At 34.6% G+C, this 25716-nt stretch overlaps 1 protein-coding gene across 6 annotated transcripts in view; it reads right to left on the reverse strand.

Annotated features, from left to right (window-relative positions):
* Positions 1–25716, reverse strand: part of LOC118892282 (membrane cofactor protein-like) — a 61421-nt gene that overhangs the window by 2704 nt on the left and 33001 nt on the right. Inside the window, exons 6-13 of one of the 6 annotated variants that reach the window (XM_036846750.1) lie at positions 15477–15659; positions 15042–15086; positions 14887–14931; positions 13090–13137; positions 6420–6470; positions 4899–4934; positions 4336–4396; positions 3723–3766 (exon numbers count right to left, since the gene is read on the reverse strand). In XM_036846750.1, coding sequence (XP_036702645.1) covers positions 3757–3766; positions 4336–4396; positions 4899–4934; positions 6420–6470; positions 13090–13137; positions 14887–14931; positions 15042–15086; positions 15477–15659 — 479 coding nt within the window. In that variant the 3' untranslated portion in view covers positions 3723–3756. The remainder of the gene's footprint in view (positions 1–3722; positions 3767–4335; positions 4397–4898; positions 4935–6419; positions 6471–13089; positions 13138–14886; positions 14932–15041; positions 15087–15476; positions 15660–25716) is intronic. The other 5 variants (XM_036846734.1, XM_036846779.1, XM_036846742.1 and 2 more) reach the window with 5 other exon arrangements.

Below are 25716 nucleotides of genomic sequence, written 5' to 3' on the forward strand. Positions count from 1 at the left end.
GCCATTCTAGTTGGTATGTTTTGTCTTCCCCTTTGCCCCTGTGATCAAAGTCACCACTTTGCTTTTACTAAGAAATTGCCCTTCTTATTGGCCATTGTAGAATCTGCTCCCAAACTCATGACTGTAACCTAGGGTAGCGCCTCACATTATAAGTGGTGGGAAACATAACTCCTCTTTTCCTGGCCATGCAGACACACATTCTGGCACAAAAGGAGGACCTTCCAATTCATTTCATTCAGAGACAGAAGGTAGAGGGGGTTAAATGACTTAAGGCAATGCATTTCATAATTTTCCAAAATCTGAGGATTTTTTGTTGGTGGTGGTTTCTCTTTTATATGTTAAAAATATCCTGGCCAAGGGAAACAGATAAATGCCTTTAAAGAATTAATATTTACAAGTGGAAATTGAATTTCTTTACAAAATTAAGTGAAATGTATTTTGGTTTCAGTCGAAAAACCAAAATGAACTTAAAATGAACACATTCTGTGATCATTTCCCATTGGGCTAAAAAATTCCCCCAGCTTTGGATTCATAGCTGCTAGAAGGTAGAGCAGCTAGACAGTCTGATGAAAGGACAAGAGGGACGTTACTCTGTTGGCGCCTATATCAAAGCAAGAGCCTGTCAGTGCACGTTCTTTTACATTAAAACAGGGAAGGTAGGAGAAAACATCAATAATCTAGCAAAGGGAACAGGAATTCAAATGTTCTTTTGGATGTCTACTGCCCACTTATCTTAGTTCAGTTTATCAATATCTAAATATTCATTGAATATTTTTCAGAAGAAAGGACATCTCTAAAAAGAAACGCAACAGAAAGCAGATACGTTTTCATGATAAAAGCAAACCTTTCTCTCATCTTTTCTCAGAGAGAAATAAAATTTACTTGTCTGTGGCTCTCACCAGTTAGGGTGTGCTGAACAAAGGAAGGGAACAGGGATGAATAAAATAGTGACGTCAAACCAAAAGGAAGCAAGAGTGGCATAAAAATGGGATAATATCAATGATAGAGGAGAAGGGAAGTAAAGCTGACAATTAGGTTCATAAATTATGGCTCTCCTGATTCTCATTAGGAACTTGAAACAGGAATTTGGTGCAAGAAGCTACTTTACCTTTGAAGTCTTACAGATCATCCAGCAGATAAACAGATTCTAAATTTTTGTGCAATCTGTTTACCTCTGAAACCTCTTCGCCTGAAGTGAATAATGTAAACTCTCTTTCACAGAATAAGATTGTATGAGGAGAAATGGTCCTGGTCTCTAGCACCTTAGATTTTGAGGCAATACACAGAGCGTGTATTAATTCCATGTAATACTGTCTCAGAAATCGATTTTATGACATCATACATTTTCAGATGGATCTTTTGCATCGAGGACAGTTTCTTCCTGTGGCACAATTGTTTTCACCTGAGGGAAGATCTCTGTAAAACTTATTACATGACTTCCCATTTTTCTAGGATGGCTCTAAATTTTTTAAATATGCTCTCTCAACTGTTACAACATCTTTGTTATTTACTAGTTTTCGTTTAAAATTTTTTAAAGCCTTTGTTCAATGCTCAAGAATTTGAGAACCAGGTAGAAAAATGTTCAAGTTAATTTGACCATTCAAGTTTTTACCCATGTCATTGTACTCCCCACCACCTGAACTGGATTCACCATTTATATTATATCCAAAAACGCTTCAGTAATATTAATTTAAGCAGACAGCTTAAAAATTACAGTTACTGGATCAGTCATTATTAATATAACATGAAAATATTTTAAAATTACAACAAATAATAAATATCCTTAATGGAAAAAAAGAAAAAGTACTCAGTCACTGTTACTAAAATACATAAATTATTGCAATAATTCTAATGAGCTTAAAAAACTCTCACTTATCCAGTGATGATTTAACCCGAGTAGAGAAAATCATGCATTTATGAAAAAAATATTCACAACAAATAATTGAAAACATTAATGTAAACAAAAGGTATCTGTTTTTTGGAACCACACAGTCAGGACATGCAAGACAGGACTCAAGCAACAGCAAAGGAGAGGCAAGGGCTATGGATTCCAAGGCTGGAAAGTTTGGCTGAAGAGTTAGTTAAGAAAGGAGACTGAAAGGGAAAAGGAAGGAGGGTGTAGATGGAGCCCATCAGACCAACTGGGATCCTATTCTATTCTTAGTTGAGAGCTAAGAAACAGGAAACTATAACAGAGTACTTTAACCCTGTGGCCATATTTCATCATAATTTAATGGTCTTAAAAATGACTACTTATACTATTTTCATGCTTTGGTATAAATATTATAGCAGGGTAATTGTGTTCCCAAATTATCATAAATACAAGTTTATATCAAATCCATTTTGTATCAAGTTTTAACAGCAAATGTGTGTTTTTTTATTTTAGTTTTGGCCGCGCCACGAGGCTTGCAGGTTCTTAGTTCCCCAACCAGGGACTGAACTCCAGTCCACAGCAGTGAAAGTGCTGAGTGCTATCCACTGGACCGCCAGGGAACCCCCACTAACAGCAATTCTGGATTATTGTGCCTGGTATCCTGCTTCCAGAGTTATCCCTAGGAATAGAGAAGCAACTGCATATATTTTACAGTCTTGTAAAGGAATTTCTAAAGCAACAAAAGCAATTTGGGGGGGAAAATATGGACATTAAACAATGCAAAGAATATAATAAAAATATTTACCTTTTTAAAAGAAAGGCAAACTAAAGCTAGGTATTACTTCACATTCTTTTAAAGAAGCATACACATAAATGAGGAGTCTTTAAAAAATCCAATAATCTTAAACAGGTAAAACACTTCCCAATAAGCTTGATGGTGTTTCTTCAAGTTAAAGAGCACGGGCACATCAGGAATGGTCTACACCCTGGTTTCTCAAAGTGTAGTCCAGGCCCAGCAGCATCATCACTTGGGAACGCATTAGAAATGGGATCTCAGATCTCTAACGCTACTGAAACTTTAAGCTGGGGGATACGATGCTCAGATAATTGTTTGGCTTTAAAAGACTCATTAACTGGTAGCTAGAGAGTTTTTGGTTAATACTTGTTAGGGAACCTTATTTTGGTGTAGTGATGTTTTAAACAAAGAAGGAGAGTGCGGAGCAGAAAGCTATTTTGTTTTGCTTTCTTTAGAGGTTATTTCTAGATAAACCTTTTAGACTTGTCAAATATTTCACTGATAGTACTTCCTTCTCAGATTGCTGTGTACATGTAATTTAAAAAATATACTGCTGATAGAGAAATCAAATATGCATACTATGTGTTCTACAAATATAAGATTTAAGATTCAAATGAAGGCACTGTGGATATTTTTAAAAGATAACCAAGAAATATAAAAAGAGTTTTAGCTCTTTATGAGTGACGAATGTACTTTTATTATGTAGTCCAAACCCAGTGATTAATATAAAAGGAATATATATCATAAAGCCATGAATACCAATTGTTTTTAATTATTAGTTTGATTTCAAAGCTATTTCCAAAGTAATAGGGGGAAAAAAATCACTAAAAGTCAGAAATATCAAAGCACCTAATCTTGCTCTATGCTCCAGTTTTATTCTAAGTCTTTCATTAGATTTTAAATTATTTCATTAAAATTTAAGATGATGTTTAAAAACTCTATTCTCCTTAGAAGATATGTATTTGTACCTTTTTTTTCAATTTTAAGTCACCCCCCTTATTTCATTTTTATAGATAAAAAGACAGAGTTCATAAAGTGCCTTATAAATCTTACCCTCTCAGCAACTTTTAGTTTAACCCAATCAGTTTTACCGCGACCTAGTAAATTAAGAGAACATAAGAGGGAAATCAAATAGTGTTGCTTAAAATTCCCCAGTTTAACTTGTATAAATAACAAATCTAAAAGAAAGCAAACTGGGTATCTGAATGAGCCATCTATGTAGCTTCTTACTACTACCTAAGTTATACAGACAACTGAAAACTTTCACCATAAAAATTACAGTGGCTACAGCTGTCAAAGTCTCCACAGTGAACCATTTTATAATATTTAATCTTGGCCATTAGTCCAATCTAGGAAGTTGGGTACACCTAGGATAGAGAAAGCCCCAAAACGGTCCATGATTTACTACAGCACTTAAACCTCAAATCCCACAGAAATTTTTCTTACATCATAATTAGCTGAAGCAACCTGCACAGATTACTCTTGTTGCAATGATACTGAAAGCAGCTGAAAACATTTTTAGTAAAGAAATGTAATTCAGACAACACACTCATGCAGGTGCATTTTTTGAAAAAACAACATGCAATACAGACTACAAACAAAAACTGCACAAAACTATGTCAACTGTGAGAAGGACCAATAAATTAAAAAACATGGTTTAATTTACCCTTTCTTCTTTTTGCAAAAAGAGAAGCAGATGCCGCAGACAACTACTCCAACGCCAAACACTACAAGAAATCAGGAAACAAATGATATGTAACTGTGAAAAATCATTGCCAAGATTCAAAATCTAGCAGAAGAAATAAATGATGGTCAGATTTCCATGGCTAGAAAATGTTATCTTATTTAAGCACATATACATTTACATTCCCTCTGGACTCTTCAGTATCAATCCAGTTCTTTGCATTAAACAGTACAGAGTAAGTCAGAGAAGAGTCCTTGATTAATTGAGAAAATTACCCAAAGCATATTTGGGATGCAAACTCATATGAGCAATGATCTTGAAACAACTTGTATTATTTAAGGTTTGTTAGTAACTGGACATGTAGAATACAAAGGAATAGACAAACACTAATACAAGGTAGTGTATTATATAAAAGGTCAGGTTTTTCCTGTTTTACTTAATTTCAAGGTATAAAGCCACAGAAATTGAAAAATCTTTTAAAAAACGATTGCACTTCTTCAGAGTAATGTCTTGATTTAATTGCTATCAAAGTTTGGGATACGTACGTGCACCAATGACAATTGCAACAATGATTCCTGCACCTGAGAAAAAATGAAAACAGTTTGGGAGATAAGTACCTAGGGGTCTCCAGGTAGCAGCTGCATTTTAATTTGATCAGATCATCTATAACTACAAAGAAAATATTATCAATCTAGTTTTAGCATGACTGCTAGTGCTTCCAGGTTATTTTCATCATAGAACCCTTCTAATCACATTCCAGGGTTAGGACACACCTTGTGAAACTCCTAACAGGAGCCTCACTTTTCATTGTTGTATGCTGTAGCTACCACACCAGGTTATTTAGTAAAGGTAACTAAGACAATTAGAATTTACTAGTTTAGAGGAAAATCATTTTAGAAATGTAGTAGCCCACTATAGTTCATTTAGTTCAACATTCAGTCTTTTATTACTTATGATTTTGTTAGAAATTTAACATATATTTTTTTCCCTAAGTGGGTCTGTAGAATAAGTCATAAATAGAGTGCTATTAATCTATCATATAGACGTTATTTGCAGAGTCTTCACAAACAATACATCATTGTATCATCACAGCTCCTATTCCCCTTTCCCCCCAGATTAAGACTACAAGGAGATTTGCTCTAAGAATGTAAACGGAACACCAGGGCACATGGATAAAACCTATGCACAGAAACGTAAACATGCATTTTTGACTATCCAGAGAGCAATAAATAATACTACCAAATCTTAATTCTTAGAAATGTTTGTCAGTAGTACCTCTGCTTCTAAACTGCCATTACTTTTATTATCTATAACTCATAGCATAAAATGTCATGTTCAGCTCTGTTCTTTTTATTTCATAAATATTATCAAGTGTAAGCATCTTGAGATGGTACTGGATTCACTTGACACAGTGGCAATTTGACCAGTTTTCAGAGGGAAAACATAACAAGCCTAAAGTACATTTTATAAAAAGATTAACCTTACTAGTCTAAAGTAAAGTAATAGCTATTTTTCATTTCCTTATCAGTAAATCTTTATATTTCATTTAACTGTCACAACTATACTTCATCAAGTTCTTTGACACATATGTGTGAACTATGTGAGCCAACATTAAGTGTGCTACCCCAGCTTGATATAGAAAAACTAACCCAACTAGTAGTACTTTAAGGCTTGTACATACAAGGTACCAGTAGAAGGAAAATTTATCTAAAAATTGCCATTACATAGTAACACTATCACATGGAAAACAAGCTATGTTTTATATATATTAAACTACATATAACTGTATTATTTAAGAAAGTAAACTTATCATGCTAGGAAGCCTAAATTGGGGAATCTCTTAAAAACTGTATTACCCACATGTGCCTATACATAGTACCACTTATATTTGTCATGGTATCTTCACCTTTAAAATTACTTAAAATGTACAATTTTACAATTACACATTGAACAATTATCACCAATTTGTGACATGTTGTCTCTTTTCTAACTACAGATAATGGTAATATTTCCATGTTGAAAACTAGGGCCTCATGATGCAGGGTTATTAACAACCAAAATAATACCTAAACTCTCAGCATCTTTAGGTGATGTTTCATCACTGGGACTGGGATATCCTAGAAAAAAAGAAAAAAATGGAAGTAAAAAAAAGAAGGAGAAAAAACAATAAAGCTTAAAGTCCTCTAAATTCATAGGTTTTGATTTTTTGACTTTGTACAAAAACCCTTATAATTTCATTTTCCTTATATAAACTATATTAACGTTTCTCATTAAAAGTAGTATCAAAATATTATAAATTTATATTCAGTATCAAAGCATTCTTCTTCCTGTCCAGTAACATTTCCTGGGACAATATTCTGTGGTACAGCAAACAAATTAATCATTAGTGTGTTGTCAGAATTATCCTATGGATTCAATGTGATTATACTTAAAACTAAAATTAAGAAAACAATCCCTGGGCTTCCCTGGTGGCACAGTGGTTGAGAATCTGCCTGCTAATGCAGGGGACACGGGTTTGAGCCCTGGTCTGGGAAGATCCCACATGCCGCAGAGCAACTAGGCCCGTGAGCCACAACTACTGAGCCTGCACGTCTGGAGCCTGTGCTCCACAACAAGAGAGGCCACGATAGTGAGAGGCCCATGCACCGCGATGAAGAGTAGCCCCCACTTGCCGCAACTAGAGAAAGCCCTCGCACAGAAACGAAGACCCAACACAGCCAAAAATAAATAAATAAATAAACCAAAAAAAAAAAAAAAAGAACCATTATCCTGTGGTAACATCCTACTGATTATTAAAAAAAAAAGAAAAGAAAAAAAAAAAAGAAAACAATCCCATTTACAATCAAATCAAAAAGAACAAAATACCAAGAAATAAGTAGGTAAAAGACCTATATTCAGAAAACTATAAGACACTGATGAAAGAAATTGAAGACAACACAGATGGAAAGATATACTGTGCTTGGACTGGAAGAATTAATATTGTTAAAATGACCATACACCCCAAGGTAATCTACAGATCCAATGCAATCCCTATCAAAATACTAGAAAAAATAATTCTAAAATTTGTATGGAAACAAAAAGATCCCGAATAGCCAAAACAATCTTAAGAAAGAATAACAAAGCTAGAGGTATCACACATCCTGACTTAAAACTATGCTACAAAGCTAAAATAATCAAAACAGTATGGTCCTAGCACAAAAACAGACACATAGAACAATGGAACAGAAGAGAGAGCACAGAAGTAAACCCACACCTATATGGAAAATTATCTACAACAAAGGAGACAAGAAAACATAATGGGGAAGAGACAGCCTCTTCAATAAATGGTGTTGGGAAAATTGTACAGCAACATGAAAAAGAATCAAACTGAACTACTTGCTCACAAAATATACAAAAATAAACTCAAAATGGATTAAAGATTTAAATTTAAGACCTGAAACCATAAAACTTGTAGAAGAAAACATAGCAAATACCCTTTTTTTACTTTAGCCTTAGCAATATTTTTTTGGATGTCTCCTCAGGCAAGGGAAACAAAAGTAAAAAAACCAAATGGGACTACATCAAGCTAAAAAACTTTTACACAGCAAAGAAAACTATCAACAAAAAGAAAGGCTACCTATGAATAGGAGAAGATATTTGCAAACAATATATCTGACAAGGGGTTAATATCCAAAATATACAAAGAACACATACAACTCAACATCAAAAAAAAACAAAGAACCCAGTTTAAAAATAGGTAGAAGACCTGAATAGACATTTTTCCAAAGAAGTCATACAGATTGCCAACAGGCACATAAAGATGCTCAACATCAGTACTCATCAGGAAGTACAAATCAAAAGCACAATGATATATCACCTCACACCTGTCAGAATGGCTATCATCAAAAAGACAACAAATAACAAATACCAGTAGGGATGTAGAGAAAAGGGAACCCCTGTGTACTGTTAGTGGGAATGTAAATTGGTGCAGCCACTATTGAAAACAGTATGGAGATTCCTCAAAAAATTAAAAATGGAACTACCATACAAGCCAACACTGGGTATTTACCCTAAGAAAATGAAAACACTTATTCGAAAAGTATATGCACCCCTATGTTCACTGGCACATTATTTACAATAGCCAAGATATGGAAGCAAACTAAGTGCCCATCCATAGATGAATGTTACTTTGTTAAAGTTTCCTTCTATTACAAATTGGATCCTAAATTGGTTTTAAGCCCTCCTGTACACACGCACTACATCTTCTTTATCCATAAATATATATATATATACACACACACATTCACACATACAATGGAATAAAAAAAGAATGAAATCTTGCCAACTGCGACAACATGGATAGACCTAGAGGGTATTATGCTAAGTGAAGCAAGTCAGACAGAGAAAGACAAATACTATATGATTTCACTCATATGTGGAATCTAACAAAACAAATAAACATAACTAAACAGAAAGAGAGTCATACATAGAACAAACAGGTGGCTGCCAGGAGGAGAGGATTCGAGGTACGGGGAGGAGAGAAATAGATGAGGGAGATTAGGAGGTAAAAACTTTCAGTTACTGAATAAATGAGTCATGGGTATGAAATGTAAGGTATGGGGAATATAGTCAATAGTTATGTAATATCTTTGTATGGTGACAGATGGTAACTAGACTTACCATGGTGATCATTTTGAAATGTATGAAAATATTAATTATGTTGTATACCAGAAACTAACATAGTGCTGTAGATCAATTATACTTCAAAAACAAACAAACAAACAAACTCATAGAAAGAGATCAGATTTGTGGTTAAGAGAGTCAGAGGGTGGGAGGAAAGGGGAATTGCATGAAGGCAGTCAAAAGGTGCAATCTTCTAGTTATAAGATAAATAAGTACTAGGGATGTAATGTACAACATGATAAATATAACTAACACTGCTGTATGTTATGTAAGAAAGTTGTTAAGAGAGTAAACTCTACGAGTTCTCATCACAAGGAAAAAATTTTTTTTCTATTTCCTCAATTTTGTATTATATAAGATGACAGATGTTCACTGAACTTACTGTGGTAATCATTTCATGATGTATGCAAGCCAAATCATTATGATGTAAAATGTAAACTTTATACAGTGCCCTATGTCAGTTATATCTCAACAGAACAAAAAAACTAAAAGGTACAGGAGGGCTTAAAAACAATTTAGAATCTGATTTGTAATAGAAGGAAACTTTAACATAATAAAGACCATTTATAAAAAATCCATAGCTAACATCATATTCAATGGTGAAAAACTGTAAGTTTTTCCCTTAAGATAAGAAACAACCCAGGATGCCTGCATTTGCCATTTCTATTCAACATAACACTGGAAGTTCTAGACAGAGCAATTAGGCAAGTAAAAGAAATAAAAAGCGTCCAAATTGGGTAAGAAGAAATAAATGATCTCTGTTCCAGATGACATGATCTTATAAAAGGACAACTCTAAACATTACACACACATACACACACACACACACATACACACACACACACACACACACACCTGATAGAATAAAAGAATTCAGCAAAGTTGGCTGCAGGCTACAAAGTCAACAAACAAAAATCAGTTGCATTTCTATACATGAGCAATGAATAATCCAAAAAGGAAATTAAGGAAACAATTCCATTTACAATAGTATCAAAAAGAATAAAATACTTGGGAATAAACTAACCAAGGAAGTGCAACATTCATACAGTGAAAACTACAAAACATTGCTGAAAAAAAATTAAAGACATAAATAAATGGAAAGACATCCTGTGTTCATGGATTGGAAGACTTAATATTATTAAGATGTTAACACTACACAAAGCAATCTACATATTAAATGCAACCCCATCACCATCTTGAAAATCCATTTTGCAGAAATAGAAAAATCAAACCTATAATTCATATAGAATCAAGGGACTAGCAATAGCCAAGAAAAATCTTGAAAAAGAAGAGCAAAGTTGAGAGGGCTCATACTTCCTGGTTCCAAAACATACTAAAAAGCTACAATAATCAAAACAGAGTGGTACTGGCATAGAAACAAACACACAGACTAATGGAATAGAGTAGAAAGCCCAGAAATAAACCCTTACTTATATAGTTAAATGACTGTCAACAGGGTGCTAAGAACATTCAATGGGGAAAAACTGGGAAAGGACAATCTCTTCAACAAATGGTTTTTGGAAAACTGATATCCACATGCAAAATAGTGAAGCTGGACACTTACATCATATACAAAAATTAATTCAAAAAGGATCATAGAACTAAACTTAAGAGCTAAAACTGTAAGATGCTTAGAAGAAAACATAGAGGACAATCTTCATGATATTGGATCTGGCAATGATTTCTTGGATGTCACACCAAAAACACAGGCAACAAAAGAACAAATAGATAAATTGGACTTTACCAAAATTAAAAACCTTTGTGCTTCAAATGACACTACCAACAGAGTGAAAAGGCAATACACAGAATGGGAGAAAACATCTTCAAATAATGTATCTGATAAGAGATTAATATCCAAAATACATAATGAACTCCTAAAACTCAACAACAACAAAAAACCAATTCAAAAATAGGCAACGGACTTGAGCAGACATTTCTCCAAAGAAGATCTATAAGAGACCAATAAGCACATGTAAAGATGATCAATTACTAATCATTAGGGAAATTTAAAAAAGAAAACCACAATGAGATACTACTTTACATGTATAAGGATGGCTATTATCAAAAAACAGAAAAATAAGTGTTGACAAAGATGTGGAGAAATTAGAACCTATGTGTATCACTGGTTAGAATGTAAAATGGTGCAGCCACTGAGGAAGACACTAAGTTTGTTCCTCAAAAAGGGAAACACAGAATTACCATATAACCCAATGTGTTATTCAGAATAGCCAAAAGGTGGAAACAACCCAAGTGGCTATCAACAAGTGAATGGATAAACAAAATATGGTATATACAAATAATGCAATATTATTCAGCCATAAAAGGGAATACAGTTCTGCTACATGTTACAAGAGGGACAAACCTTGAAAACATCATGCTAAGTGAAATAAGTCAGAAGTGATTCTACTTCTTGACCTAGAATAGTCAAATCCATAGAGATAGAAAGTAGAATACTGGTTACCAGGGCTGAGGGGAGGGAGAATGGAGGGTTATTATTAAATGGATATAATCTTTCATTTTGAGATGATGAAAGAGTTGTGATGATAGCTAGTAGTGATGTACTTAATGCCACTGAAATGTACACTTAAAATGGTTGAAATAGTCAAAAAAAATGTTATCTAGAAAAATTAACATAGAAAATAGTCTGAACATTTCTGAAAAGGATGTCTTCTGCCAGATATTAAAACATATCATAGTACCGCCATCAAAAAATCGACTTAGCGGGGGCACAGGAATGGACAGAGATCAAGGGAACAGAGAGAAGACTAGAGCACCTATGACTTTATTTAATGTATGATAAAAACTGGCACTTCAAAACAGCTGTAGAGAAGACAACTTATTCAACAAATAGTTCTACTTAGCCATTAGATGGGGTGGGTGGAATGGAGATGAACCTAATCTCATTCCACATACCACAATGAATTTCAGATAAAACAACGATGTAATGCAAATAATGCAATCAGGATGTATGGTTAAGATGTTCATATAATTTCAGCATGGGGAAGTCCTGAAGCTTTTATAAGAAGGATACACAGTCATAGCCATTACGGAAAAGATCAGTACACCCAGCTAGCTACCTATCAATGTAAAATGCACATGTAAATGAGAAAATAGGAGAATAGTCAAATATGGTATATATTAAAGTCATCATTAAAAAGGATGGGAGTAAATCTAAAAACAACCCCAATTCAAGACATTAAATGGAAAAAGTGAAAGTTTCAGAAAAATATGAGCAGCCTAATGCCATTTTTGGTTACGAAAAAAAAAAATGCCAAAATATGTATAAGTACACATATAAAGATGTTGATGTACAGAAATAAAAAGATACCCTAGGCTTCCCTGGTGGCGCAGTGGTTGAGAATCTGCCTGCCAATGCAGGGGACACGGGTTCAAGCCCTGGTCTGGGAAGATCCCACATGCCGCGGAGCAACTAGGCCCGAGAGCCACAATTGCTGAGCCTGCGCGTCTGGAGCCTGTGCTCTGCAACAAGAGAGGCCGCGATAGTGAGAGGCCTGCGCACCGCGATGAAGAGTGGCCCCCACTTGCCGCAACTGGAGAAAGCCCTCGCACAGAAACAAAGACCCAACACAGCCATAAATATAAATAAATAAATAATAAAAGATACCCTAAACTATTAAGTGATGATTCAGGAAATGGATTAGAGAAAGAGGAGGAGAAGTAATCTTTTACTCTGTATGCTTTCATAATGTTTGAAATTTTACAAATTCATATTCATATACTATTTATGTAATTAAAAGTTATAAAAAGCAATATATATACCCAATAATATAAAATTTTAAAAGAAAACTGACTAGTAAATATAAGGCAAAAAAAAAAAAAAACCTAGAAAAAAAGTTCATTTTAAACAGGCTTTGATAAGTTCTGACAAATCAACAAGAAATATTTTAGAAACCAAATAGAAAAATGAAAAAAGGACATGAATAAATAACTGTAGATGAAAAAAGCTCAGCTTCACTGATAATTAAATAAATGCAAATTAATATGTGACATCATTTTTCACTCATCACCCTAAAAAGTTCTAAGCAATATATGTAGAATAAAGAACTGCTGAACCTGGATGACTTGATCCCAGAGTCGTAGTTGGATGAGTAGGCTTGGAATCTGGAAAAAGAAATTTGATTCAATTCTCCAGACTTATCAATACAAAATTATGGATTTACTTTTGATTTTTTAAAAAGATTATTTCTCAAATTGAATTATTTCTCAAAATGAAAAATACACATACTTCCTAAAATTTGCAATTCTGCTTCTGTGAAGTTAACCTAAAATATATATTTACACAAGTACATACGAATGTATCCATAAGAATGTTCACTATGGGATGTTCACTATGGCTTTGTATTATATAATGGAAATCCTAGAAGTTAACTAATAATAAACCATAAAAATATGTGTTCAGAATAAAGATATGAATCTTTAAAAAAATACCATCCACATAATGTCCTATTACATAATTTGTATCCTTTTCTTTTCCACTTAGTATTTTGTCCACATTTTTTCATATTTGCATAATCAGATCTACCTTATCACCATTATATGTCACTAATGATCCTTTTCATACTCTCTAACTGATGATAAAAAATGATTGACAGTCTCATGAGGAATTTGGATTTTTGATATTTAAAAAAAACTCCCTGTAGTTTACCTTCTTTATAAATTTGTCCTCACAATTCTCTCTTCTTCAAACACTAAACTGTATCAGTGTTTTATAAATCCTTTATAAAATGCTTATGGTCAATTCTTTCAAAAGAGCCTATCAACAAACATAGTATACCACAGTGCATAGTCCCAATAGGACCATGTGAGTAAACAAGGATGGGTCAATATCATCCACCAAAAAAAAATCTTTTTCCCCCCCAAAACTTCACAGCCCTCACCAAGGTACTCAAGGAGATTACTGGATACCAGGTTTACAGGAATTATAAAAAGGTGTTCTAATTACCATGTTAACATGAAAAATTACCCTCAGTCCTTAAAATATTAGGACAATAGGAAGTAAACAAATTAAAAGCCAGTAGATGACATTTGTTTGAGTCATTAAACAATGGGACACTGGAACCTATAGAAATGATGTTACTTTAGTGAGCAGAGCCACACTGGGACCCTGAGTGCAGTCTGCCCAGGCTAATGCTCTTCCTCTCTTCCTCTTGTCTCTTGCTTCTGCTGCAACCAAAGAGAAGAAGCCAGAGATAGCAGCCCTGAAATCAGGAAGATAATTCCTTCCACCATATCAAAATAGTCTCTCAAGTCTTAGGCAGAGCAGCTAATCAGTAGTCCCTGCAGAACCAAACTGGTCACGGTCTGGGAAAAGAAACATAGTCCTAGACCCAGAAGATACCCTGTAAAGGTGTCAACAGATCACTTTTAAAATGAATAAATTATCAATGTCGATGACACAGAAAACATACATGTTAAAAAACAGACGCCATGGACCTTCCTCTGCATTAATATTAATTTGAGTTATGCTGTAATGCATACAAGCTACCTTTAAGAGCTTTCTAGATACCAGGCACTGTGCTAAGTGCTTTAAATGGATCCCATTTTAAATTTACTATCACTCAGTAAGGAAGGTTTTAAATCATCCACCAAAAAAACCATCTTTTAATCATTTTACATGTAAGTAAACATGTTTAAAGTTTACTTAACTTGCCACCTGCTTACATCTGCAGACTACTGCAAATAATTTTAAAGTCACTAAATGTAACAACTAAAATGGCTGTTAATATGTTCTTCTTCCTTTCATTCCTAAAATTGATGAATGAGTGTAAATCATAGGAATTTAAAAGATTTTGAAAAAAATCACAAGGAATGTAAACGATTTTGAAATATATAAGCAGGAAGTTACTAGACCTGAGACACTGGGAATTGGAGGTTGGGAACTGGGAGGAGTTGACACTGGAAAACAAAAAAAATGTAGATTGGATCAACACTTGGGAGTTACTGCTGGCATTTTCACCAGGAATTTAAAAGACTTTTGAAAAAATATATGCAGGTAGTTACTAAACCTAAGGCACTGGAAATTGGAGGCTGGGTACTAGGAGTAGTTGACTCTGAAAAACAAAATAATGTAGATTGAATAAAAAACTTGGGCATTATTATTTTCTTTTCATTAATATGAATTCTGCCTTTCACTCTTATTTAGGTAAAACTTTCTATGCTTCAATTTACTCTGAAAAACGATTGCTATTCATTTTTACATGTAAAAAATGCCAAACAAGAGAAATTTATATACGTGTATGATGTACATGAAATGCTAAGACCCTATAAAGACATCCAAAATTGCAACAGCAGATTTCTTTGTGAATTTGAAGTCGTACAACTATCATAGAAATGAATACAAGACAGTTAAATACGAAAATTGTTTCTTTCTATTATTCTGTATCATTGATATTTAATCTCAAAGAAAAAAAAACAACAAAGGAAAACGACAATATTTATACCTTTAGTACATGTTGGTATCTCAGGCTCCCAAGTACTGTTCGCACTACAGACAATTTTGTTGCTGCCGTTAAGCTTAAAACCCTTGTTGCATCTATATACAATCGTCGCTTTGTAGTAAAATTTTGGTCCGAGTCCTGAGACTATCACTCCATTTTCAACGTATGGATATACACATTTGACCACTGAAAAACGGAGAAATTCCAGAATTAATGGAAAGCTGCTTTCACATAGGACCAGAAAAACTAGTGCAAAGTAATAATTTCCAGTGGAAAGAAAGAGGAAAGGAATGAAAAGATGTTAATTGAAAAAAAAAAAAAAAAGACTTTGTGCATTTGAATTCCAGGTGAACAGATCTGGAGAAATCTAATAACCTTTTCCCACCTAAAACAGGCTGTCATTATAGTTTATTTGCTTTCCTACATTTTCTTTCCATTATTGACAAGTTTTGAGAAAGGTCTGAGTACCAGACACAAATTCAGGGTAAGTTCAAAAGAAACTTTCAATGCTCTTTAGCTCTAGGATTTTTTTAAGATCATGCTGACACTAACTGCGGTACCCTGCTCTTTTAGAAAGGCAGCAAAAACTTTTCTTAGAAGGTAATATTTGAGCTCAAATTTAAAAGTTGAAAAGAAGCTAGCCATGCCAAGATATGAAAAAGAAAGTTCTCAGGTGACAACAACACACAGGAACTGGGATGTTCAAGAAGTACAAAGGCCAGTGGAGTTAGGGCAGTGTTTTCCAAACATTCTGGACTGTAACCCAGAGATCAAGAAATACATTTTGGGCTTCCCTGGTGGCGCAGCGGTTGAGAATCTGCCTGCCAATGCAGGGGACACAGGTTCGAGCCCTGGTCTGGGAAGATCCCACATGCTGCGGAGCAACTAGGCCCGTGAGCCACAACTACTGAGCCTGCGCGTCTGGAGCTTGTGCTCCGCAACGGGAGAGGCCGCCATAGTGAGAGGCCCGCGCACCGCGATGAAGAGTGGCCCTCACTTGCCACAACTAGAGAAAGCCCTCGCACAGAAACACAGCCAAAAATATATATATATATATAAATAAATAATTTTTTAAAAATTTAAAAAAAAAGAAATACATTTTACATTGTAAACCAGTATATAAACAAACAGGCCTGAGATAACGTTAAAAGTTACTACTTAGCCCTCAGACCAGTGTACTCTGATATTTCCCATTCTACTCTACTTCTTAAAAAGTAAAATACTCATTCTGACCCTCTAGGATTCAGTATCCATTAATGGGTTTGACAGAATTTAGGAAAAAACAAAATCAAGAAACACTGGGCTGGGCAGTGAGTTCAAGAGAATATCTTATGAGATTAAATCTGAGTAATAGATGAGGGCCAGATAATACACTGCCTTTTAAACCAGAAGAGTGTCCTTTCTCCTTTCTTTTGGGTCTGAATTTCCATCAGGTATTATTTCTCTTCAGCCAGGAGAACTTCCTTATCAATTCTTATAGTCCAGGTTGGCTAATGACAAATTCTCTTAGCTTTTGTTTATCTGAAACTGTTTTAATTTCACCTTCAGTTCTGAAAGATTTCTCTTTGACAGAGAATTCTAGGCTGTTTATTCTTTCAGCACATTAGCAGAAATTATTGCCTTGTAGTTTCAACAGTTCCTTAACAAAAGTCAGCTGTCATGTCATTCTTACTTTGGGGTGAGGAGAGGGAGGATGTAATATGTTTGTGTTTTGTTTTTTGTTTTTCCCTCTCACTGGCTACTTTTTCTTTTGTTCTCAGTAGTTTTACCATGTTGTGTTTAGTTTAGTGGCGGTTTCTTGGTAAATTTTTGAAATTTATTCTGCTAGGGTCAGTGAATTTCCCAGACCTGTGGGGTTGTTGTTTTGGATCAAATTTAGATAATTTTTGGCCAGTATTTATTGAAATGATTTTCTACATTTTCCTCTCTCCTCTCTTCTGAAACTCCAGTTACATGTATGTTTGACTCTTTGCTTTTTCTCCCAAAGGTCTTTCTCTCTGTTTCTTATTTTAATCTTTCTTTTCAAATCATGGTGGATTTCTATTGCTCTGTCACTGATATTTTTCACTGTTGGGCCAATATGCTCTTAATTGTACCTAATGATTTTCTTCTAAGTTAGGTTTACTAGATAACAAAGTACATACAGTAAATCTCACCCTTTTAAGTGTACAGCTGTATTAGTTTTGATCAATTCAAATAATCATGTAATTACCTGCACAATAACAAAAGTTCCATTATCTCCAAATACTTCCTCATGCCACTTTGTAATCAACCCTCCCCACCTCTCGACCACCTTATCCAACCAGCCAACCACTAATCTGTTTTCTGTCCCTATAATGTTGCTTTTCCAGAATGTCATAATGGGATCACAGCCTCTGAGTATGGCTTATTTCACTTAGCATAATGCATTTGAGATTCATTCCTGCTGTTGCATGATTCAGGAGTTCATTTCTTTTTATTGCAGAGTATTACTCCATTGTATGGATGTGGTATAGGCTGTTCATCCATTACCAGATGAAGGATATGTGGACTAATTCCAGTGTGGAACGATTATGACTAATGCTGCTGTGAATATTCTCATGCAGCTTTCTATATAAACATACCTTTTTATTTATGTTGCTGAGTTGTATGGTATATGTATATTTAACCTTATAAGGAATTGCCAAACTGTGTTCCATAATGTTCATACCACTTTGCATTCTTACAAGCAATGTATTAGAGCTCCAATTGCTCCATATACTTGCCAGTTAATGGTATTGTTAGTTTTTAGGTTTTTTTTTTTTTAATTTCAGCCATTCTAATAGCTGTTTAGTGATACCTCACTATGGTATTAAATTCCATTCTGTAATACTAATGATATCAAGCAACTTTTCATGTACTTTTTTGGCATACATATGTCTTCTTTGGTGAAATAGATCTATTCAAATATGTTGCCCACCTAAAAAAAAATTGGGTTCTTTTCTTATTGTGTTTTGAGAGTTATTTATATATTGTATACAAGTCCATTAGCAGATATGTATTTTGCAAATATTTTCTCCCAGTCTGTGGCTCATTTTATTCATTCTTTGAACAGTGTAATTGAAGCAGAAGTTTTGAGTTTTTAATAAGTCCAATTAATATTTTTTCTTTAAAGAAGAAGGATCATGCTTTTAGCATTGATTTAAGAAATCTTTGGCTAAGGCAGAAATATTTTCTACGTTTTCTAGTAAAAGCCTTATGGTTTTAGGTTTTACATTTAAGTCTTTGGTTCATTGTGAGTAAATGTTTGTCTATGGTGCTAACATAGGTTGAGGTGCTTTCTTCTTTCTGCGCATAATGTATATCGAATTGAGCCTGTAATTTTACCATTTTTCCAATGAATTGTTTGTATATCTGTGATGAAATCAAGTGCACATATTTGAAAGGGTCTATTTCTGGACACTATTCTGTTCCACTGCTCTACATGGCTATCCTTTCACCAATACCACACTGTCTTGATTATATTCCTTAGAGCATGGTTTATAAGAAGTCTTGACATCAGGTAGAATGAAACGTCTATAATTTTTTTTTCAAATTTATATTGACTATTCTAGTTCTTTTATCTTTCTAAATAAATTGTAGAACTTGTTTGTCAAGTTCTGCTGGGATTTTATGGGATTGTGCTGAATTTACAGGTCAATTACTGACATCTTTATTATATTGTGTCTTCCAATCCATGACCACTGAATTTTCTCTATTTATTAAGGTCTTCTTTAATTTCTTTTATAAGTGTTTAGTTGTTTTTACCATTTAAATATTTCACATACGTTGCTAGATTTATATGCAAGTATTTCATGTTTTGGAGCTGGTATAAACTGTACTTGAAAAATTTCAATTTCTAATGGTGTTTTAGTAGTATATAGATATACAGTTGATTTCTGTATGTTGATCTTGTATCTTGCAACCTTGCTAAAACTTCAGCCATTCAAGTTTTCTACAAAAACAATCATCATAAGTGAATGAAGTCTATTTTATTTCTTACTCTCCAATATGTATGCCTTATTGTGCAGTCTAGGAACTCCAATACAATGCCGAATAGCATGGTTAACAGTAGAGATCCTTGTCTTGTTCCACTTTAAGTAAAAATAAACTACTCTTTTACTATTAAGTATAATGTTAGCTGGGGAATTTTTATAGGTGCCTTTTGTCAGCTTCAGGTAGTTCCCTTATATCTTTATTTGCTGAGTATTATAATGAAAAGATGATAAATTCTGTCATATACTCTTTTTTTTTTTTACATCTATTAGGGTGATCATGTGTGGTTTTATTTTATTTTTGTTTTTTTGGCACATGTTAGAAGATTTAACCTTTAAAATAAACATTACATTAGGCATTCTATTTGCAGCAGAAACTGACATTCAAAGAAGTTAAATAACTTACAGAGCTGATGAGAAGTGGAGACAGAATTGTCCAATATATTCAAGGGAAGGTTTGTCTAAGCAAATGGCTCTGGGCTCAAATAAGAGAGGATATCAGCATACTCTAAGCTCTCATTAGTTCTCTTTTTTTTTAAAATTATATTTATTTTTTTTATACAGCAGGTTCTTATTACTTACTATTTTATACATATTAGTGTACACATGTCAATCCCAATCTCTCAATTCATCACACCACACCACCCACCTCCCCCCCACTTTCCCCCTTTTGTGTCCATACTTTTGTTCTCTACGTCTGTCTCTATTTCTGCCTTGCAAACCAGTTCACCTGTACCATTTTTCTAGATTCCACATATATGCATTAACATATGATATTTGTTTTTCTCTTTCTGACTTACTTCACTCTGTATGACAAACTCTAGGTCCATCCAGCTCACTACAAGTAACTCAATTTTGTTCCTTTTAATGGCTGAGTAATATTCCATTGTATATATGTACCACATCTTCTTCATCCATTCGTCTGTCGATGGGCATTTAGGTTGCTTCCATGACCTGGCTATTGTAAATAGTGCTGCAATGAACATTGGGGTGCATGCGTCTTTTTGAATTATGGTTTTCTCTGGGTATATGTCCAGCAGTCGGATTGCTGGGTCATATGGTAATTCTATTTTTAGCTTTTTAAGGAACCTCCATACTGTTCTCCATAGTGGCTGTATCAATTTACATTCCCACCAACAGTGCAAGAGGGTTCCCTTTTCTCCACATCCTCTCTAGCATTTCTTGTTTGTAGATTTTCTGATGATGCCCATTCTAACTGGTGTGAGGTGATACCTCATTGTAGTTTTGATTTGCATTTCTCTAATAATTAGTGATGTTGAGCATCTTTTCATATGCTTCTTGGCCATCTGTATGTCCTCTTTGGAGAAATGTCTATTTAGGTCTTCTGCCCATTTTTTGATTGGGTTGTTTGTTTTTTTAATATTGAGCTGCATGAGCTGTTTATATATTTTGGAGCTTAACCCTTTGTCCGTTGATTCATTTGCAAATACTTTCTCCCATTCTGAGGGTTGTCTTTTCATCTGTTTATAGTTTCCTTTGCTGTGCAAAAAGCTTTTAAGTTTCATTAAGTCCCATTTGTTTATTTTTGGTTTTATTTCCATTTCTCTAGGAGGTGGTCAAAAAAGATCTTGCTATGATTTATGTCAAAGAGTGTTCTTCCTATGTTTTCCTCTAAGAGTTTTATGGTGCCTGGTCATACATTTAGGTCTTTAATCTATTTTGAGTTTATTTTGTGTATGTGTTAGGGAGTGCTCTAATTTCATTCTTTTACATGTAGGTGGCCAGTTTTCCTAGCACCACTTATTGAAGAGACTGTCTTTTCTCCATTGTATATCCTTGCCTCCTTTGTCATAGATTAGTTGACCATAGATGTGTGAGTTTATCTCAGGGCTTTTTATCCTGTTCCATTGATCTATATTTCTGGGGTTTTTTTGCCAGTACCATATTGTCTTGATTACTGTAGCTTTGTAGTATAGTCTGAAGTCAGGGAGTCTGATTCCTCCAGGTCCATTTTTTTCCCTCAAGATTGCTTTGGCTATTTGGGGACTTTTGTGTCTCCATACAAATTTTAAGATTTTTTGTTCTAGTTCTGTAAAAAATGTCATTGGTAATTTGATAGGGATTGCATTGAATCTGTAGATGGCTTTGGGTAGTATAGTCATTTTCACAATTTGATTCTTCCAATCCAAGAACATGGTGCATCTCTCCATCTGTGTCATCTTTGATTTCTTTCATCAGTGTCTTATAGTTTTCTGAGTACAGGTCTTTTACCTCCTTAGGTAGGTTTATTCCTAGTTATTTTATTCTTTTTGTTGCATTTGTGAATGGGATTGTTTCCTTAATCTCTCTTTCTGATCTTTCATTGTTAATGTATAGGAATGCAAGTGTTTTTTTTTTCTTCTTCAAAGTTTCTTGATATGGTAAATTGCACTGATTAATTTTTAAATTTGAATCATCCATGCATTCATGGAATAAACCCTACTTAATTACGATGTATTCTTATTTTTTTATAGGCGAGGATTTGATTTATTAATGTTTTGTTAAGAAGTTTTAGTTCTATGCCCATTTTGGATATTGTCTGTAATTTTCTTGCAGTGTTTCTGTCTGGTTTTGGTATCAGAGCAGTGCTGTCCTCATGAAATGAGTTAAGAAGTATTCCTGGGCTTCCCTGGTGGCGCAGTGGTTGAGAGTCTGCCTGCCAATGCAGGGCACACGGGTTTGGGCCCCGGTCCGGGAAGATCCCACATGCCACGGAGCAACTGGGCCCATGAGCCACAATTACTGAGCCTGTGCGTCTGGAGCCTGTGCTCCGCAACAAGAGAGGCTGCCATAGTGAGAGGCCCGCGCGCTGTGATGAAGAGTGGCCCCCACTTGCCGCAACTGGAGAGAGCCCTCGCGCAGAAACACAGACCCAACACAGCCATAAATAAATTAAATAAATAAATAAATAAATAATTTAAAAAAAAAGAAGTATTCCTATCTCTTTAGTTTTCTTGAAAACTTTGTGTAGGGCTAATACTATTTATTCCTTAAACGTTTGGTATAATTCCCCAGTGAGGACATGGGGCCTGCAGTATGCCTCATGAGAAGGTTTTTTATAATTTTTTATTGAAGTATAGGTGATTTACAATATTGTGTTAGTTTCAGGTGTACAGCATAGTGATTTGTTGTTTGGTTTTTCTTTAGATTATATTCCATTACAGTTTATTACAAGATATTGGATATAATTCCTTGTGCTATATAGCAAATACTTGTTGCTTTTTTATTTTACGTATAGTAGTTTGTATCTGTTAATCCCATGCCCCTAATTTGTTGCCCCCCTCCCTTTTCCCTTTGGTAATCATAAGTTTGTTTTCTACATCTGTGAGTGTTTCTGTTTTGTATATAGAATCATTTGTATTATTTTTTTGATTCCACATACAGCTGATATCATATAGTATTTGTCTTTCTGTCTTACTTCACTAAGCATAACATTCTCTAAGTCCATCCACGTTGCTACAATGTAACTATTTTATTCTTTTTTAACGCTAAGTAATATGCCAACACACACACATACAGACACACACACACACACACACACACAACATCTTAATCCAATCACCTGTTGATGGGCACATGGGTTACTTCTATGTCTTGGCTATTGTAAATAGTGCTGCTATGAACACTGGGAGTGCATGTACCTTTTTGAATTAGAGTTTTCGCTTTTTCCAGACATACACTCAGGAGTGGGATTACTGGATCATAGCTCTATTTTTAGTTTTTTAAGTAACCTCCAGACTGTCTTCTTTACTGGCTGCATCACTTTACATTCCCACCAACAGTGCAAGAGGGTGCCCTTTTCTCCACACCCTCTCCAACATTTATTATTTATAGACTTTTTGATGACAGCCATTCTGACCAGTGGTAACACCTTGTGGTTTTGATTTGCATTTCTCTAATAATTAGTGATGTTGAGCATCTTTTCATATACACGTAGGCAATCTGTATGTCTTCTTTAGAGAAACGTCTATTTAGGTCTTCTGCCCATTTTTTGATTGTGTTGTTCGTTTTTTTAATATTGAGTTGTATGAGCTGTTTGTGTACTCTGGATATTAACCTCTTGTCATTTGCATCATTTGCAAATATTTTCTCTCATTCCATAGGTTGTCTTTTGGTTTTGTTGATGGTTTCCTTTGCTGTGCAAAAGCTTTTAAGTTTGATTAGGTCCCATTTGTTTATTTTCACTTTTGTTTCTTTTGCCTTGGGACACTGACCTAAGAAAATATTGCTACAACTTTTGCCAGAGTGTTTTGCCTATGTTTTATGGTATTATGTCTTACATTTAGGCCTTCACACAATTTGAGTTTATTTTTGTATATGGTGGAGGGAATGTTCTAATTTCACTGTATTACATGCAGCTGTCCAGCTTTCATAGGACCACTTGTTGAAGAGACTGTCTTTTCTCCATTGCATATTCTTGACTCCTTTGTTGTAGATTAATTGACCATAGGTGCATGCGTTTATTTCTGGGTACTCTACTCTGTTCCAGTGAACTACAATGGAGTAGGTTCTCTACTCCATTGATCTACATGTCTGTTTTTGTGCCAATACCATGCTGCTTTGATTACTGTACCTTTGTAGTATAGTCTAAAGTCAAGGAAGCGTTATACCTTGAGCTTTCTTTTTTTTTCTCAGTATTGCTTTGGCAATTCTGGGTCTTTTATGGTTCCATATAAATTTTAGGATTATTTGTTCTAGTTCCGTGAACAATGTCACAGGTATTTTTATAGGGATTGCATTAAATCTGTAGATTGCTTTGAGTAGTATGGCCATTTTAGCAATATTAATTCTTCCAATCCAAGGGCACAGTATATTTTTCCATTTCTTTGAATCATGTTCAGACTCCTTTATCAATGTTTTATAGTTTTCAGTGTATAGGACTTTCACTTCATTGGTTAAGTCTATTCCTAGGGTCTTTTTTGTTTGTTTGTTTTTAGATGCAATTTTAAATGGAATTGTTTTTTTAACTTACTTTTCCTGACCTTTCATTATTAGGGTAAAGAAACACAATAGATTTCTGTATATTCATCGTGTATCCTCCTACCTTGCTAAATTCATATATTAGTTCCAATAGTTTTTGTGTAGAGTAGCATTCTCTATATAGAGTATTATGTCATCTGTAAATAGTGACAGTTTTACTTATTCCATTCTATTTTGGATAGCTTTTATTTCTTTTTCTTTTCTGACTTCCAATACTATGTTGAATAGAAGTCATCAGAGTGGGCATCCTTGTCTTGTTCCTGAATTTCAGGAAGGCTTTCAGCTTCTCACCTTTGAGTATTATGTTGGCTGTGGGTTTGTCATAAATCACCTTTATTATGTTGAAATATGTTCCTGCTATACTCACCTTCATGAGACTTTTTATCATGAATGGATGCTGAATTTTGTCAAATGCTATTTATGCATTTGACAAAATTTCCTTCTGCACAAGCATGGTTCAACATACAGAAATCAATCAATGTGATATACCACAATAACAAAAGGAAAGACAAAATCTACATGCAAGAAGGTTTAAGTTGTCAAATTTACAGGCATAAAGCTGTTTGTTTTATTCCCTTACTGTTCTTTAAATGTCTGCAGTATATTTAGTGATCTCCTCTTTTTCACTCTTTATTTTTTGTTTATTTATTTATTTTTGGCTGTGTTGGGTCTTCGTTTCTGTGCAAGGGCTTTCTCTAGTTGTGGCAAGTGGGGGCCACTCTTCATCACAGTGCGTGGGCCTCTCACTATTGCTGCCTCTCTTGTTGTGGAGCACAGGCTCCAGACGCGCAGGCTCAGTAATTGTGGCTCACGGGCCTAGCTGCTCCGCGGCATGTGGGATCTTCCCAGACCAGGGCTCGAACCCGTGTCCCCTGCATTAGCAGGCAGATTCTCAACCACTGCGCCACCAGGGAAGCCCTCTTTTTCACTCTTGATACTGGTAATTTGTATCTTCTGTTCTCCTGTCAAAGTACCTATAGGTTTATCTATTTTATCAATCTTCTCCAAGAAGCAGGTGTTGATTTGATTCTCTCTATGTTATTTCTCTTTTCAATTTCATTGATTTTTTCTCTGTCTTTATTATTTCCTATTGGGGTTTAAGTTGCTCTTTTATTTTAGTTCCTTATGGTAGAAGTTCAGATTATTGATTTGAGACTTTTCTTTTTCCAATATAAGTATTTCATGGTTTAAATATCCTTCTAAGCAATGCTTTCGCTGTATCCAACAAGTTCTGATATTTTGATATGCTGTGTTTCATTTTTATTATATTC

Source organism: Balaenoptera musculus, chromosome 1 (assembly GCF_009873245.2).
Source record: "Balaenoptera musculus isolate JJ_BM4_2016_0621 chromosome 1, mBalMus1.pri.v3, whole genome shotgun sequence".
In the NCBI taxonomy this organism is placed as follows: Eukaryota; Metazoa; Chordata; class Mammalia; order Artiodactyla; family Balaenopteridae; genus Balaenoptera; species Balaenoptera musculus.